Source organism: Peromyscus leucopus, chromosome 8b, assembly GCF_004664715.2.
Source record: "Peromyscus leucopus breed LL Stock chromosome 8b, UCI_PerLeu_2.1, whole genome shotgun sequence".
NCBI lineage: Eukaryota > Metazoa > Chordata > Mammalia > Rodentia > Cricetidae > Peromyscus > Peromyscus leucopus.
Window position 1 is genome coordinate 81,250,308 of NC_051086.1, and position 15,524 is coordinate 81,265,831.

At 41.4% G+C, this 15,524-nt stretch overlaps 1 protein-coding gene across 1 annotated transcript; it reads right to left on the reverse strand.

The window, feature by feature from the left end:
• Positions 1 to 708: 708 nt before the first annotated feature.
• Kcnj2 (potassium inwardly rectifying channel subfamily J member 2) lies at positions 709 to 11,548 on the reverse strand. The gene is made up of 2 exons (XM_028865281.2): positions 11,353 to 11,548; positions 709 to 6,000 (listed from the first exon to the last, which is right to left on the reverse strand). The coding sequence occupies exon 2, from the start codon at positions 5,769 to 5,771 to the stop codon at positions 4,488 to 4,490; it is 1,284 nt and encodes a 427-aa protein (XP_028721114.1). The 5' UTR covers positions 5,772 to 6,000; positions 11,353 to 11,548; the 3' UTR covers positions 709 to 4,487.
• Positions 11,549 to 15,524: the final 3,976 nt, after the last annotated feature.

Genomic DNA, 15,524 nt, shown 5'->3' on the forward strand with positions numbered 1-15,524 from the left:
GCTTAAGACAAAAGCCCTCAGGCCCAGAAAGTCAAAATATTTTCTCTCAATGGTTACCACATCTCTCTTCCTACTTCTACAGTAAACATGCAATAATATCTTAATTTTATTTTGGGTAGAAAAGATGAAATAGAGTGAAAATGTAGCTCAGTTATCACAGTGTTTGCCTAGCATGCACAAAGCACCCAGGGTTCTATCCTTGGCACCAAATAAACCAGGCATGGTGACTCATGCCTGGAATCTCATCATTGGGGGTAGATGCAGGAAAATCAGAAGTTCAAGGCCATCCTTGGCTACATAGATAATTCAGAGGCCAGTCTAAGCTACATGAGATATTGCCTCATTTTTTAAAAAAAGGAGGAAAGAAAAGAAAAGATAAATAATACACAAGGCAGGACCTACTTACAGTCAAAGGTCAACAAAATGCAATTACTATAAGTTAGTAATCAAAATACAAACCATTTTCTTTAGTTTTGTTTTGTTTCCTCCTTTTCTATCCTCTAAGCTGTTCTGTCCCAAAGCAAATACAAGCTTGATTTCCTCTAACTTGGATTAAACTAATCTACCAGTTCCCCGCACCTGCGTGTTCAGGCAATTTCTATGGATCTATTCATTCAAATAACCAGAGTTTATGTCCCATTGTCTGAGACTATTAATTCCAATCTTTCTACAGCAATCATACAAAAAATCCAATGAAACTTCCACAAATTCATTTTCAATTTTATTTTTATTTAGAAATAATAAAATAAGACATAATATATAAAAAATATGTACAACCCATGGTTTGTGCAGTACAATAGGAAGACTTTAGATACAAAAAGATGGCAGATGGGGAAATAATAACTATCACGATTGTCAAAGGCTAGGATTGTTCAACTCGCCAGAGCCCAGAGCTGAAACCTAACATTCCTAGGAAAGAAACTCTAGTTTATGGGAGGTTGTGGGAGGGGATGTAATAATGCAACACTTTTATACTTTCCACCTTAACGTCATTAAACAGAGTGATGGGGTGCTTAAGCCACCCCTTTGGATGAGCTGTTTGCTTTTAGGGGGTGAATGATTATAAGATAAAAGCTGACATTTGTTGTCTGCAAGAGGAACATCTTTGGGGAACCAAGGTCATCAGACACACAGCAAGATTTAGGGAGGGAGTATATGGGGAGAAAGGAAGTGAAAGACAATGAATAATGCACTAACAGAACAAGAATGGAGTCAAAGGAACTTTCTCTAGGGATTTGGAAATGACTACAGTGCTATACGACATTCTAAAAATGTCTGATTCAAGTATACTCTTAGAGGGATAGAAAACTATTCCTTTCTCAATAATCAAAATAGAATTCACTTTGTCTACCTTTTATTTAAAAATAGAATAACCAGGAATCTATGCCTCCCCCCTCCAAAAAAAATATATAATGCCCATCCAGATACGGGCAAACATTCTTTAAAAGGGAATACATCCTAGAGGGATTTGCTCGCAGCAGAGAAGCAACGGGCATCTGGGAATGAACCCCAGATGTTCAAAGTGAGTCTCTCCATCTGCTTACTAGTGGCAGTTGTGTGCACTAGTTCCGGAGGCCCAGTCAATAAAGACAGATATTCTGAAGGTAAAAATGCAGCGAGAAATGACGTGCATTACCTATGTCTTGGCTCTTGGCAAAAACAAAACAAAAAGCCATTTAAAGCTTGTAACTATTAAAATGCTAGTAACTACAAAAAGCTTTCAAAGGAACAGTCCATGCTGAAATAAATAACAGAAGAACATACCAAAACGAACCTCCAACGGCTGGTAATAGCCACTAAAACCATGCTAACCGGTAGCATAATAGGTGCTAGCTCTCAGAACCCCTGCTGTAATTATACCTCCTATGGTATTGTTTTTTTTTTTCCTTTACAGATTTCTATTTACATTTGGCTTTAAATATGAAAATATCTGATAAACTTTATAAAATGTACACTTCAAAAATGTAGCTTCTGCAAAAGTTTCTTGAAAAAAAAAGAAAGAAAAACAAACCTATGCACCAGAAATTTTAGATGCTTTCTTCTTTTTAAGAAATGAGTTGAAAGATTCCCCTCCCTCTTTTCTTGTCCCTGTACCCACCCCTTTCAAATAGCTCAAGTCTTTTTAAGTGGTAGCACTGTATGTTTGGAGGAAACTCCAGGTGGTCGCCCCTATTCTCCACTGCATCTTCATGTGGTTTACATTCCACTGAATACTCTTTGGTTTGATAGTTTTCCTTTGCAAATCACCTTAATAGCAGCATCTGAAGCCCTCCATGGCCTCCTCGCACTGTCAAAAGCCAGTCTGTTTTCTCTTCAACTGACCCCTCCAACTCTTCAAGCAACTTCCCAACCCTGCCTTTACACATGGATGTACAATTAGAATCCCTTTCTCAACACTTCCCTCTTGATTTCGATGATAATAACACCCAGAGCTCTCAAACCGTTGACTTAAGACAGGTGAAAACAGCAGAAACTGTCATCATTTTACAGGCACTGCATTCAGATACGGCTGCTCACAAGCCACAGACCAGCACAACTGAAACAAAATACATGATTCTAGAACAAGCTGATTTTTAATGGCATATTAGAATACAATACCATTAGAGAGTTGATTTTCAGACTCCAACTAAAAAGCAAAATTAGCAGCCCTAGGATCCACAAGTAGGGGACTTTTAAATCTAAAGACCGAAAGGGAGGGAGACTTGCATTATTGGGCTAGAGCGAGGGTGGGGAGAGATGTTTTCATCAAGGCAGGTGACGAGGCAGAAGAGGGTTCTAGAAAATAATGTGTCCTTGGTAACCTGCTCTGGGACTTTATAAGAGACAATGGCCAGCTCACATTAATCATGAGTGTGTACATAGACAGAAGTAACCCTTTAGACTCTTAACTCATTAGCTTGTAATTGTGTTGTGTTTATAAGGCTCACTAAGACTCAAAAATACTGAGATATTCTCTGCTATTTTCTGCCATTAAAAAGGCAGTTTCCCTCTCCCTTACAAAGCAGATTTTTGCATTGAAGTGGCACACACATAAACACACACACACACACACACACACACACACACACAAACATACGTGGGGGGGGAAGAGAGACCCTGCTTTGTCATATTTAGTCCATGTTGATTCTCTGCAGATGCCTCAGAAGGACAAGCCTAGAGGCCAGATATCTTTCCTAATATGACACCAAGCTAGAAATGCTCTGACAGTCAAGGCCATGATTCAGCTGCAAAATTTGAAAACTATCTATCCTCCATGCTGGATGTCTCTGTTTGGAGGATGCCAGGTTACCACAAAGTTCAAGCAAGATCTGATCTTAAGGAATAAGCTTTGGAATGTGCAGAAAGAGGAAAGCTCAGAAATGTCTGAGTATCACTCTCTCTCCCCTTTGAATACATTAGCCTGATCAACACTATCTATCAGGGAAAGAAAGACGTTAGTACAGTGTGTATGTAGGTGTGACCCATGTTCTCTTTCCCTTCCTCTTCAAATAAGAAGGATGCACAGAAGAACAAAATTGAAAATATACATTTATCGACTTTGATGCTCTTTTTCAGACTAAGGTGCAGAACGAACAGGCTGTTCAACATCTTGTTGAGGTTCAAAGTTAGTCTCTGGATTTTCCAGACAACCCATGGGACTTTTTTTTCCTTTTTAATATAAATTCCACTGTGCAAAAAATGTGCATTATCTTTGGTATTTATTTTAGGCAGTCTAACTGAAAATTTAAGATAACCTATTAGTGTCGTGGAAAGGAAAAGTGTAAAACCCAGAGGCTACCATTTGGCTAGTGTTACATAATGCCCTTACGTAACAAGAAAGTGGGGAGAGAGAGAGAGAGAGAGAGAGAGAGAGAGAGAGAGAGAGAGAGAGAGAGAGAGAGAGAGATCGGAGATCAGAGAGATCAATTGTAGCAAACAAATTACTGGCCTCAGAAAATCAGGCTCTCATTTTGGCAGTTAATAGCCAAATACTTGACACTTTGAAGCACACTGTGCGCCTTCAACAATGTTTAACACTGACTTTTTAAAATTATGTAAAAGATAAACCACACTGCAACAAAAATACAATTTGTGTTCATGTAGTTAGCAGCTTTTCAAAAAATTAAGGCAGAGTCTTGCCTGTGTTATGCCATTAAAATCATCCTTGTTCCCCTAAAGAGAAGCATTCCAGGTAAGCTAAATACCAAAACTGAGGCTTTCCTGCATATTCAAGTTTTGTAAAAACACAAAACAATACATTTAAAATCCCACAACTCATTCTACAACAGATATGTGCCATCGGGTCACTCGGAGGCCTGCAAAGCACTTTACATCAGTCATCCAGCTTACAGTCTTTTCTTGAAACCTTTGTGCTAGCCTTAGTCTCTTGTGGCTGCTCACCTTCACCCACCTCTTCACCAGTACCATGGTCTGTATAACTGTCTCGGATCTCTGACCAACAACAGACTGTGTAGCGACATAAATATTCCAAAGACGCAATCAGCCAGTCATATCTCCGATTCTCTCCTTAACGGCCTGGGCTCTAGAGGTACGCTTGCTTGGTTATGAAGATCTATGCCAGGAGGTGAGTCTGTACTTGTGCTCTCTGGGACTCCGTTTTCACTGTCCTCTTCCTCTTTGCTTGTGAGGGCAACTTCATTTTCATAGCAAAATGAATTCGCATTTGAGAGGATGTATTTCTTCTCTGCTAAGTCTCTGGCACTACAAAGGGGAGTGTTAGGTACCTCGTAAGTCTTATGAAATCTTGAATAGTCCACTTTGTAATAGTGTTTCTCTTCAAAGAGCACTGGCTCATAGCGGTGACCCCAGAGAATTTCATTGGCCAGATATGAACTCCGGCATTGTGTCGTCATGGCAGTAGCTTCCACCATGCCTTCCAGTATGACAACAATTTCAAAGTCTGCATTGTCAATGTCCTGCTTACTCAAGTCATATAAAGGGCTGTCTTCATCTATTTCATGGACAATAGTGATAGGGGACACCAGAAATATACGGTCAATTCCACTATCAAAACCAACATTGATGTCTATCTGGTCCAAGGGAATATATTCCCCTTCTGAAGTGATTCTGGATTTGAGTAGCTGTGCCCGGACATGAGCTTCTACAAGGTGGCTTTTACGAAGATTGCCCACCCTCCACATTAAGCATAGTTTGCCGTCCCTCATGGCAATCACAGCATTGTGACTGAAAACAAGAGTCTCATTTCTCTTCTTTGGTTTTGCCATCTTTGCCATGACTGCCCCAATGATGAAGGCGTCGATGATGCAGCCTACAATTGACTGGAATACCACCATGAAAACAGCAATTGGGCACTCATCTGTAACACACCTGAAACCATAGCCTATAGTTGTCTGGGTCTCAATGGAGAAGAGGAAGGCAGCTGTAAAGCTGTTGACCTCAGACACACAAGCTTTGCTCTCTTTAGAAGCATCCAGATCCCCGTGGAGCAGAGCTATCAACCAAAACACACAGCCAAAGAACAGCCAGGAGAGCACAAATGCCAGGCAGAAGATAACCAGCATCCATCGCCAACGAATGTCAACACAGGTAGTAAAGATGTCTGCCAGGTACCTCTGTCCTTTCTCACCCACATTAATGAACTGGACATTGCAGTGCCCATCTTTCTTCACAAAGCGGCTCCTGCACTGTTGCCGGGTATGGACTTTACTCTTGCCATTCCCAAAGCCGTTGGCCACTGCCATGGTGGCCAACTTCATGCCATCTTCTTCTGAAGAGACAATGCTGTAGCGGTTGGTTCGTACACTGCCCATTGCTTCTGCGGTGGACGCCAGTGTTTCTGCTTTAGAAAACAGTCTGAGTTTTTGCAAAACCCTTTGAAGAAACAGTTTTGAATGTTCGGTGAAGACACACACACCAAAAATTAAAAAAAAAAAAAAGAGGAGAGATGGATGCTTCCAAAGGATTTGGGGTTCTACCAAGGTTTGCCTTTTGACCAATAGAGTTACCTTAGTAACTCAGCTGACATCCAGAGAACTTGTCCTGCAAGAAAAGAGAGTATTCATTACAAAACAGCCGTATTTAAAGGTATTTAAAGGAGTCCTACTGTCTAAGACAATACCCCTATCTTAACAAAAACAGAACAGGACACAAACAAATTTGCCTTGGATTGGATTGTATGGAGTTTTCTTTGTTTCTATAAATTATATTTTAATTTTTTATTTAAAATCACAGTCACTGAACATAGGTGAAGTACCTCTGCGAGTCATCCCATCAAAATTTCAGTTCTATATTCATCTGCTGTTTGTCAGCAATTTAGAATATTCTATAATCCATACCTACCTATCAACTCTTACTCTCTTTCAGGTTCTCAAGGTAATAAACAGAAGAATCATTCTGATTTCTAAGGTTTGTACCAGCTTCTAAAATTGGGGTATGTCTAGAGAATATTTCCTAAGAGCAGCTTCAATATTAGTCCAGTTACATATGTGTTAAGAGAGAATGTCCCAGCCCTTGCTGACAAAGTTGACATCTATAGGCACAGACAGTTTTGTTTCAGTAATAATGTTGGGTAGACAGTCCTTTGCAGCATTTGAAATGGATCCTAACTTCTGGATACTGTTTGTACTTGCTCCATCTCTCCCCACACTGGAAGCAGGCACTGTGCAGAAATGTCTGATACCATCTCCCTGAATGCAAGCAATTCTGACTTGAAGACACAGATTTGCTCTGGGGGATAGAGAGCCTTTCTGTTGCTTAGCAATATGAGTCCTGAAATTCTCCAGAGATGGGATTGCCATGTGTAATGACAGGGTAGGGAGGAAGCACCTCTGTTCCAAAGGCCCAGGTCTTTAGCGGATTGAGATAAGGCAGGAGCTCATTTCATGTGGGTTCAAGGCTGTGTTCTCTCCAACAGAGACAACTTTGTAATCAAAGTAGCTCATAAATGCCAGTCAGCTTACTTTCACTTCCAGTGCTCTTGTTTGCTGTAGGTTCCTATGGAGAAGGCACTCACCTTTACTTAACATGAACAAATAGTAGCTTCCAGCTTCCTCCCACTGCTTCATTCTGCCCCAGGTAAAATTTAGCTACTTGCTTTGACTTTACCTCAACTCCAAAATCAAAATAAAACAACAAAAATCCTACATTTTCCTGTTACGAGAGAGAGAGAGACAGAGACAGAGACAGAGAGAGAGACAGAGAGAAGGAAGGAGGGAGGGAGGGAGGGAGGGAAGGGAGGAAGGAAGGAAGGAAGGAAGGAAGGAAGGAAGGAAGGAAAGAAAGAAAGAAAGAAAAAAGAAGGAGGAAGGAATGACTAAGAAGCAGTGAAGGTGTTTTCTTTATGCAATGTGTATTAGCAAAGTCTAGAAGTAGATTAATATTAATATAGCCTAGAACTAAAAACTGAAAGTGATTTCCAACTTTTCAAACCACCAAATCTTTGTCCTGTTTTTCAGAGGGCAATAGAAAGGATCAGAAATGTACTGAGGCCTTCGTGAGGGGTCTCCAGTTTGATTTCCCACAGAAGGCACATGAATATGGATCAGTCAACAGAACCATTTTCAGCCAAGCCAGCTGCAGACATAGAAATCAACCCATTTGTTCTTATTTCATGCAGGCCTTTACAAAGAGGCAAGGTGCATTGTGTCTGGAAATGGCGTGTTCTAGTCCTCTGACTTCTCCCGTTATATCTACATTATTATCAGGACATACACCAACTTACTTTTCTTGAGATTAGTCATCTGTGGAAATGGCAATGTGTGTTACATTTTCGCAGCTCTTGACACCTAAATGATGCTTTATTTGAAAATGCCTTTGAATTGCTTTATAAAAAGAAGTTCCCGTGCCTGGTGCCTTCCCAACCTTCTACCTGCTTTGGTGTTTTGTCTGCTTCCCTGTGAAGTGTGCATTTGGACAAAGGAATAAAGAATCATATTCCTCAGAGGTTAGATCCTGGACTTGGGAAGAAATATGTTAACAGGATTTTCAGATGATTTGGCTCACATAATGTTGCCAAATGTTTCTACCCAAACATGGAGACAGCAGCATGACACCAAATGCAGGTGTGCTTCTCTTTAAAACGTCAGAATGGGACAAAGGAGTCCCTTCAGAGAATGTATCTGAGTTACAACTGACTTTAAAATATTTTACAATAAACTAACACCAATCAACTCCCTTTTTACTATTCAGAAGAAGCCTTTCTCTGCATTAACATTGTGGGTCATGCACAGACTCTCGGGTTTTTTCACACTGACTCCTGCCTCTTTCCAGATAAGAACTTAACAACCCTATGAACTCTAAAGGCCCAATTAGGACTTTCCAAAATCTCCATCCTAGGACATCTGTTTGAATTCCACAAGTCACACAATAGCTGTTTCCTATGAATAGCTTTCCCCACTTGGAACCTTGCAAATAGCATGTACTGAGGGGGCTGTCATTGTCTCATTTCCATTGCTAATGGCAGAATTTGTTCCACATGCTAGCACATCATTTTCAGGTCTTACCAGGGCTTCCTGGAAAGGAAAAAAAGTTTTTCCTTTCCTTTCTTTCCTTGAAATAGAAAATTTCCTCATGTCAAACACATGTTAAACCCAAGCAGAGTAATGTTTGTACGTATGCACACACATGTCATATGTCTTCAAACTTTTATGGAGCTGGTTACAATTACAAAAGTCTAGAACATGCTACACTCTGACAGGTTAACTGTCCATATAGTTCGCTGTGCTTTTGCTCTTGACCTGCCCACAGGTCCCAGTCACCTCAAGCAAGAAGAAAATTCTCTTGCCCTCTCCTACCTCAGTGGAATCACCAATTCATAAATATCTGGGAAAAGATTTCATTAAAAAATAGGACTTCCATGCAGTTTTATTTCAAAAATTGTTTGAAAAACAGCAAACTAGTAATTTATTCAGATACCCTTGCCTTCTTGATGAGTATAGCTCCAGAGAGCCGATAATGGATTTGGTGAGTAATATACAAACTCTCTTTAAGCTCAAATATTTAAGGCCTCAGTTCTAAACTCAATGGACATGAATAATCATTTCACCCAAGCCATAACCAATGAGGTAGAAAGTATTTCTGGGAAATTGAGAGGCTACATGTGGTGCTGTTCATGTTAAGACTATTTATAGGCTGATCCAAAATTAAGCATAAGCAATGGAAAAAATAGTCCAGCGCCTCAATCTTAGGTAGATATTGAGGGAGAGGCCTGGAAGGAGGGAGGGAGGGAGGGAGAGAGAGAGACAGAGAGAGAGAGAGAGAGAGAGAGAGAGAGAGAGAGAGAGAGAGAGACAGACAGAGACAGAGAGACAGAGAGACAGAGAGAGAGAGACAGAGAGAGAGAGACAGAGAGAGAGAGACAGAGGGAGAGAGAACTGTGTACAAATACAGGGGTAGGATCATATTGTAAAAATGTGAGAATCTGAATTGTTTTCTGTATAAGAAATACCTCCAGTAGAGCATGTGAAAAACTAGATAAAGGAAGAACAAATGAGAATCACAGTGTCCCATAGGAGGGTCATTGACTCTCAGTGAAAATGTAAGTTTCTGACTAAAGACAGGACATAGCAGAAGAAGTGATTCTGGGTAAGAGAAGTCTGCTAATGAGTGCTTAAGCAGCTATTCCCCAGCTGACGCCATGCAGACCAGTCCCAGAGTGCTCTGGGCGTAAGTTGCTATGTGAGCCCTATTGCTGCAGAGCAACCTCTGTAAGCTCAGTAAACAGAAGGGGGGGTGGGGAGGAGACACCCATTTATATCTATGTGAGTGCTGCCTCCAACACTGATACACAGCAATGTTTGCGGCAACTTGAGGCATTTATTGCATGCCAAAGATGACTGGTGTTTAGTAAACAAAAATTCACCTCTTTTCAAAAGCTCAAAATGGTCCAAAGTTCAGGTAAAGATGGGTCCAACCTGTTAAACTACTCAGAAGTCAGAGAAAGACCGCTGACCAGAGAGCTTTGATAAGGAATGCCTGAAAGGTGTCAATTGACTAATTTGTTTGTTTGTCTGTGTAATTTCACAAATGTGTAAATAACATAAAATCAGGCATCAATAACATAAAAATAAAAGAATACCACACAATAAGGAGTTCAAGGCACAAAACAAAATGAAATGACCTTGACCCCAGCTGTCACCGTTTCCACCATACTTGAAGTAACCTATCTCTCTCCTGGGCGTGGGGAATTTTTTTTCCCTGCATAATGAAACATGAAAATAAAACCCTTGGTTGTGATGAGAACTAGGTGAAGAGTGTATTGGTGCTCACAGGGAACATACAGAGCGGACTAGCAAAGGGAACTATGACAGCCTATTAATTATTAATGGGAAGAGACAGTAAATGATAAAAGGAGATATTAATTCCCTTCTCACCTTAACCAAAACAGGTTTTCAAGTAACACTTTTATTTCATGTCAGGTACATTTGGAGTTTGTGAAAACCTTTGGAAGGGACAGTCTCCTCCATGTCTCCACTGGCAGACTGAACCACACAGATGTGCATCTACCCATTTCCTATCTTGGTTTTTCCCCCAAATGTCATAAGGAATCCATGTTATGATGCAGTCTTTTTTTTTTTTTTTTTTTTTTTTTTCAGAATCATGTCACTCTGATTATTGCTTCCCTAAAACCACACTGTCTTCAAATGAGGAATTTACACCATTATTACTAAGAATAGCAAAGTGCCTAGGACAGACTGACATAGGATGGCAAAGTTTTCCGTTCTTCAGGCTAAAATCCAACACGGGCTTCTACTCTGTTTCTCAGCAAAGGAACTCTGAGATTTGAGGTGTTCACTCTGGAACTCTGACTCTGGAACTCTGTTCTATATTTGAAGCAACCCCCTACCCCCATCACACACACACACACACACACACACACACACACACACACACACACGCACACACTCGCACACACGCGCACACACACACACACACCAAGGGTCTAGAATAAGTGCTGAGTCTCGCCGTCTGAGACCAGCGCTCAAGAGGGACCTCCAATCCACAATTACATTCTCTTCCTCCCTGGAACCCCCAGTAAGAGGAAGAATCCGCTTCAGGCTAGCGCTTGCCTCTAAACCCAGTATCTCGCTACAGCTGGTGCATTGGAAGTTATGAGCACAAACAGATGCTGCAGAGAAATCTGTTTCTATTGCTCAACTCTTCCAAGCATGTCTCAGTATTTTTAGCTCTGAGGATGTTCTGGTGCGCACACAAACTATATAGGCAATGAGCCGGGGACTCCAAAGCTTGCAGAGGAAAGCATTACAGCAGCTTGACAGATGGGCACCTCCAGAACAGCGGGGACAGCAGGGTAGGGGACTGTGGCGCAACTCCATTGCCCTAGACACACACAGACAAGAGGAGAGGAGAGGAAAAAAACACAGAAGCCCTTACCTGTTGCTGGCACAGGATCATAGGGACATGGAGTGGAAGTGGGGGTTACAGAAGCATGTAAGATCCAGTGGTTTTTGTGAAGGAGAGTGAACCGAAGCAAGTAAGAATTCTCAAGACCCTGCTTGCCGGCGCCGGGAAGGCTGCGCGCTGGCCAGGGCTCCAGTGCGCTCTGCGATAGCCTGGGAGCTTTTGAGGCGGTCCTTGTGATAACCGGCCTTCTTGGCTCCGCCCCCTGTCCACTGTTGGCCAATCGGAGAGCATCTGGCTGCACCGCCAGGCCGGGGAACCGCCACCAGGAGGGGGAGGAGGATCCTTACACCCGAGGCCCCTAGCTCTGCCAGCCAGGGAACCTGCTGTGGCTTCCTCTACTTCCTCCAGCTTCCTAGCCTGGTCTGAGAGTCCAGCTCAGGGCTGGGGAGGAGGAAGTCGCGGCCCAGAGGAGACAGCAACAGGTGGGAAGCTCAGCCGCAACGCCGCCGCTGCCTAATTGCAGTCTGGCCTTGGGCAAAAAGCTTCCTAGTGGGTCTCTGGGACCCACACTTTCCAGTTTCTTTCCAGGGTGGAAGCCGGCTCTACACGTTCCTGTAAGGGCCTGAGAAAGACATCTGCATCAGGGAGGAATGATCACTGGGGTGCGTCTCCCTCTATCCCTTTTGCATATAGACTTTGGAAACCACAGCGCATTCAACTGCAGCTCGCGGATGATCCCCTAACTAAACAGCAAAAATGTCCCGGGACCTGTACTCAGTACCCAGCAAGATTTAGATGAGCACAAGTACAGCAATGGCTTGTCTGACCAGGCTGTTTTTCTCCGCCCGAATGATGGTGAATTACTTACAGAAAGTGCCTGGATTTCTCTAGGGGGTGTGGGGGGAAGGGAGGGAGCCACTGGTTCCTCTCGCCTTGTCCGCCCTCCATCTCTCTCTTCACCACCGCCCGGCACGCTCTGCTCATGTAAAATCAGAACAATTAGAGAGTAATGAATTCTCTGGAACAGTAACTCCTACAGACTCTCAGCTCTGCCCTCGCACCAGCGCCTCCCAGCCCTCCTTCCCAGCAACCAGGCAAGAGTATTGCAGACCCTCAAAAACCAGCTTCGGCTTTAACCGCGCCTGCATCCTGACAGTTTATAAACGAATTCTTTAGTGAGTGTGTAAAAGTGAGTGCATAGTCTCTCTGAATATGAACGTTGGTATCATAGTGAAGCTTTGTTCTTAAAAGAACAGCGTTTAGGAGTCGTTATCTTCCGCGGAGTTTGCAGTCCGGCTTAATGATTATGCTTCAAGAGCTCCAAAGCATCTCGCATACCTTTTATTTAAACCCATAAAGATTGTGTTGAGACACCAAACTACTCTACAAAGCATTTCGCATTCCTGGTCGTACAAGCAGGGTACGTTTTTCTGTGTAGGGGAGTTGAAAGGAACAGTTCTGAGTTGCTGCGTGGATACCCACCTCCTCGTCTCATATCCTCACGTGGCCCCTAGGAGGTGCTAGTGAAATGTGAATACATTTTCATTTCCTCTCACTGAGCCTTTCTCTTTTCCTAGTACTGAGCGAGAGGCATTTAAGAGGGTGTGGAATAGGTCATGGAAGCCCTGCGACTGTTTTGATAGTCAAATGGTGTTTCGATTGTTAGGATTGCATTTGCACCAAGCTCTGTTACTGAGGGTTACCGTTTCAAGCTTTGTATACCGGGATATTGTCTCCCACGGGGGAGGTAGGTCTCCTTTATCATAGATTAAGCCATGTATTATTTATAAATTGCTTGGATTGAATCTGCAATAAAGATGACTATATTAGAACCCAGGATGTAGCCTAAATCTAGAGACAGAAAGAAAAGTAACTCTTCATTAGCCAAGGGATAGAGAAGGAGTTATCAGCTCATTTATGGGTTTTTTTTTTTTTTTTTGGTTTCTTCTGTGCTGTGACTCATTGAATAAATAGATGGGGAAGAATTCTCCAAACTATACGAACTCCCCCATCCTCTGCCCCCACAGGTAAGGCTCTCCTTGTGAAATAGCCCCACTACCCAGAAAAGGTATTTTTCAGAATCTTGGTTTGCAGATGTTTATTTTAATATTCTACTCAGTAAAATGAATAAACCCCAGGCCAAGACAGCTTCGTGGAACAGGAAGGTCATTAAAGGAAGGAGCACAATAGTCTATGCTTTTGTTTGAATGTACACGTTTAGCTGTAGAGGTATATATAATACAGGCCCTAGTCTTTCTGTCAACCACTGACTTTATTCTCACTCCTCTCCCTGGGACTGGATGAATGAGAGGCCACAAGGCAGGTATCTTAGAGGAGATAGTTCAGGAAAATTAGATTTTTGCGAGCAACTTCCCAGTCTTGATAGAACCTTTCCCCTCATTGTTTACTTAAACAAGCATGAAGGATTTAATTTTGACTAAAACACTTTCAGTGTATGATAGATAGACTTGCATATCTCCCTTGCGTTTAAAAGAGAAAGTAACTGCATTTTAATTAATAAATGCCTTTTCACTCTATCCCTATTAGGAAAACTCTAGGCTGCCAAAGCATTAGTACTTGGATAAATATGCTCTTTTTTGGAGCAGTGAGTGATACAGATTTCTCTAGTCAGTCTACCTTTTTTTTTTTTTTGGCTGATTCAGGCCTTATTTAGCACACACACATTTCCCATTAGTTTTAGATATTGTAGCAGTTGGGATCCATCTGTGGATTAAATTTTTCCGAGGAAATGACAATTTCTCTTACTGATTCCCTCCACAGCAACCACCTATAATATCAGAGCTAATATTAGTCAGACTCTGAATGAGAAGTTTGATTGTGCATGGCCATGTGATGCAGAGACTGTCTCACTAGAAGCACAAATCTTTCCTCCACACTCAGTTTAAGAAGTACAAATACATTCAGACCTCTCCTGATCATATGTGTTCATATCAATACTGCAATCGTGAGAAAATCAACACCATATTAAGAACCATTAACTTATAATAATACTGATGATAATAACAATACTTATAATAATATAAATGATAGATTATCAATTTGGCTTATAACATAGACAGGATGCATCTGTCATCTAGTGATGTTAGACAAAGCCACCAAAGTGGAACATTAAACTCTGAACTGAATGGAATCTTTATTGGAAAGCCTCTTTGTCTTTGTAAATTAATCAGTATTACTTACCATTCTTATTACTGATCATACTTATTCTTTATATTGATCTTGACTGACAGACTCTTAAAATGACTACTCAGCACCTAGTCAAACACAATATTTCTTTTTCCCTTAGGGTTTTTTTTCTTTTTTTCTTTCTTTCTTTCTTTTTTTTTTTTTTTTTTTTTTTTTTTGCTTTAGATGCCAGAAACAGAAAGTAAAACAGCTAAATGAGCCAATGCTGGAAAAAACAAACAAACAAACAAAAATCACAAAACACATTGTCACATGCATTGCTACTGAGGATTCTGAAAACATACCAAAAGGAAAACGCGCTGCCTGATTGTGTTAATGTCCTGGTGTCCCCGTGATGTTCAGCTCTTTCTATGTTGATGAAATCACAGATGTTATTATGACTTTCGAGTATCAATCCTCACGGAGCGTCTCCGTTTACTAGGAGGCATTGTACCAGGGGTGAAGGTACTCCACAAGCACTGTCTGTTTTGCACCACGGTGGATATGCTTTTGGGAGGAGGCAGACCGATCTGACATATTCAGGAACACAGCATCGTATATCATAGCTTTTCTTTGGAAATCCAGTTGGTTGGAAATTATTTTCTCTGAATTATTACACCTAGCTCTCTGATTACTAACACTCTGAACCCACCTCTCATATAGCTTATTTTGCTCTGTTTATGCTACTGAAAATATTTTCCATATGTTTGTTTATACCTACCTGTAGGTAGATTTTCAAAATTTATTGTTATGTCATTTTACTTCTATATTCTGGTCACTTTGCACTTAGACAAATGTGTAAGTTCCTCTCCACAAAAGTCAGTTTCATGATGAAATGAACAGAAGAAATAGAAATTCTTTATTTAAAAAAAATGGCTTACATAGTGACTCAGTGTTATGGTTTGAATATGAGATGTCCTCCGGAGCTCATATGTAGAAGATATGGTCCTTAGCTATCAGTAGGGGAAATTTCAGAAGGTGGGACCTCACTGTCACGAAATTATCTGGTCCTCAGT

Excerpts from the sequence above, each read along its gene's own strand:
- Kcnj2 (XM_028865281.2), bottom strand. The coding sequence starts at position 5,771 with ATGGGCAGTGTACGAACCAACCGCTACAGCATTGTCTCTTCAGAAGAA.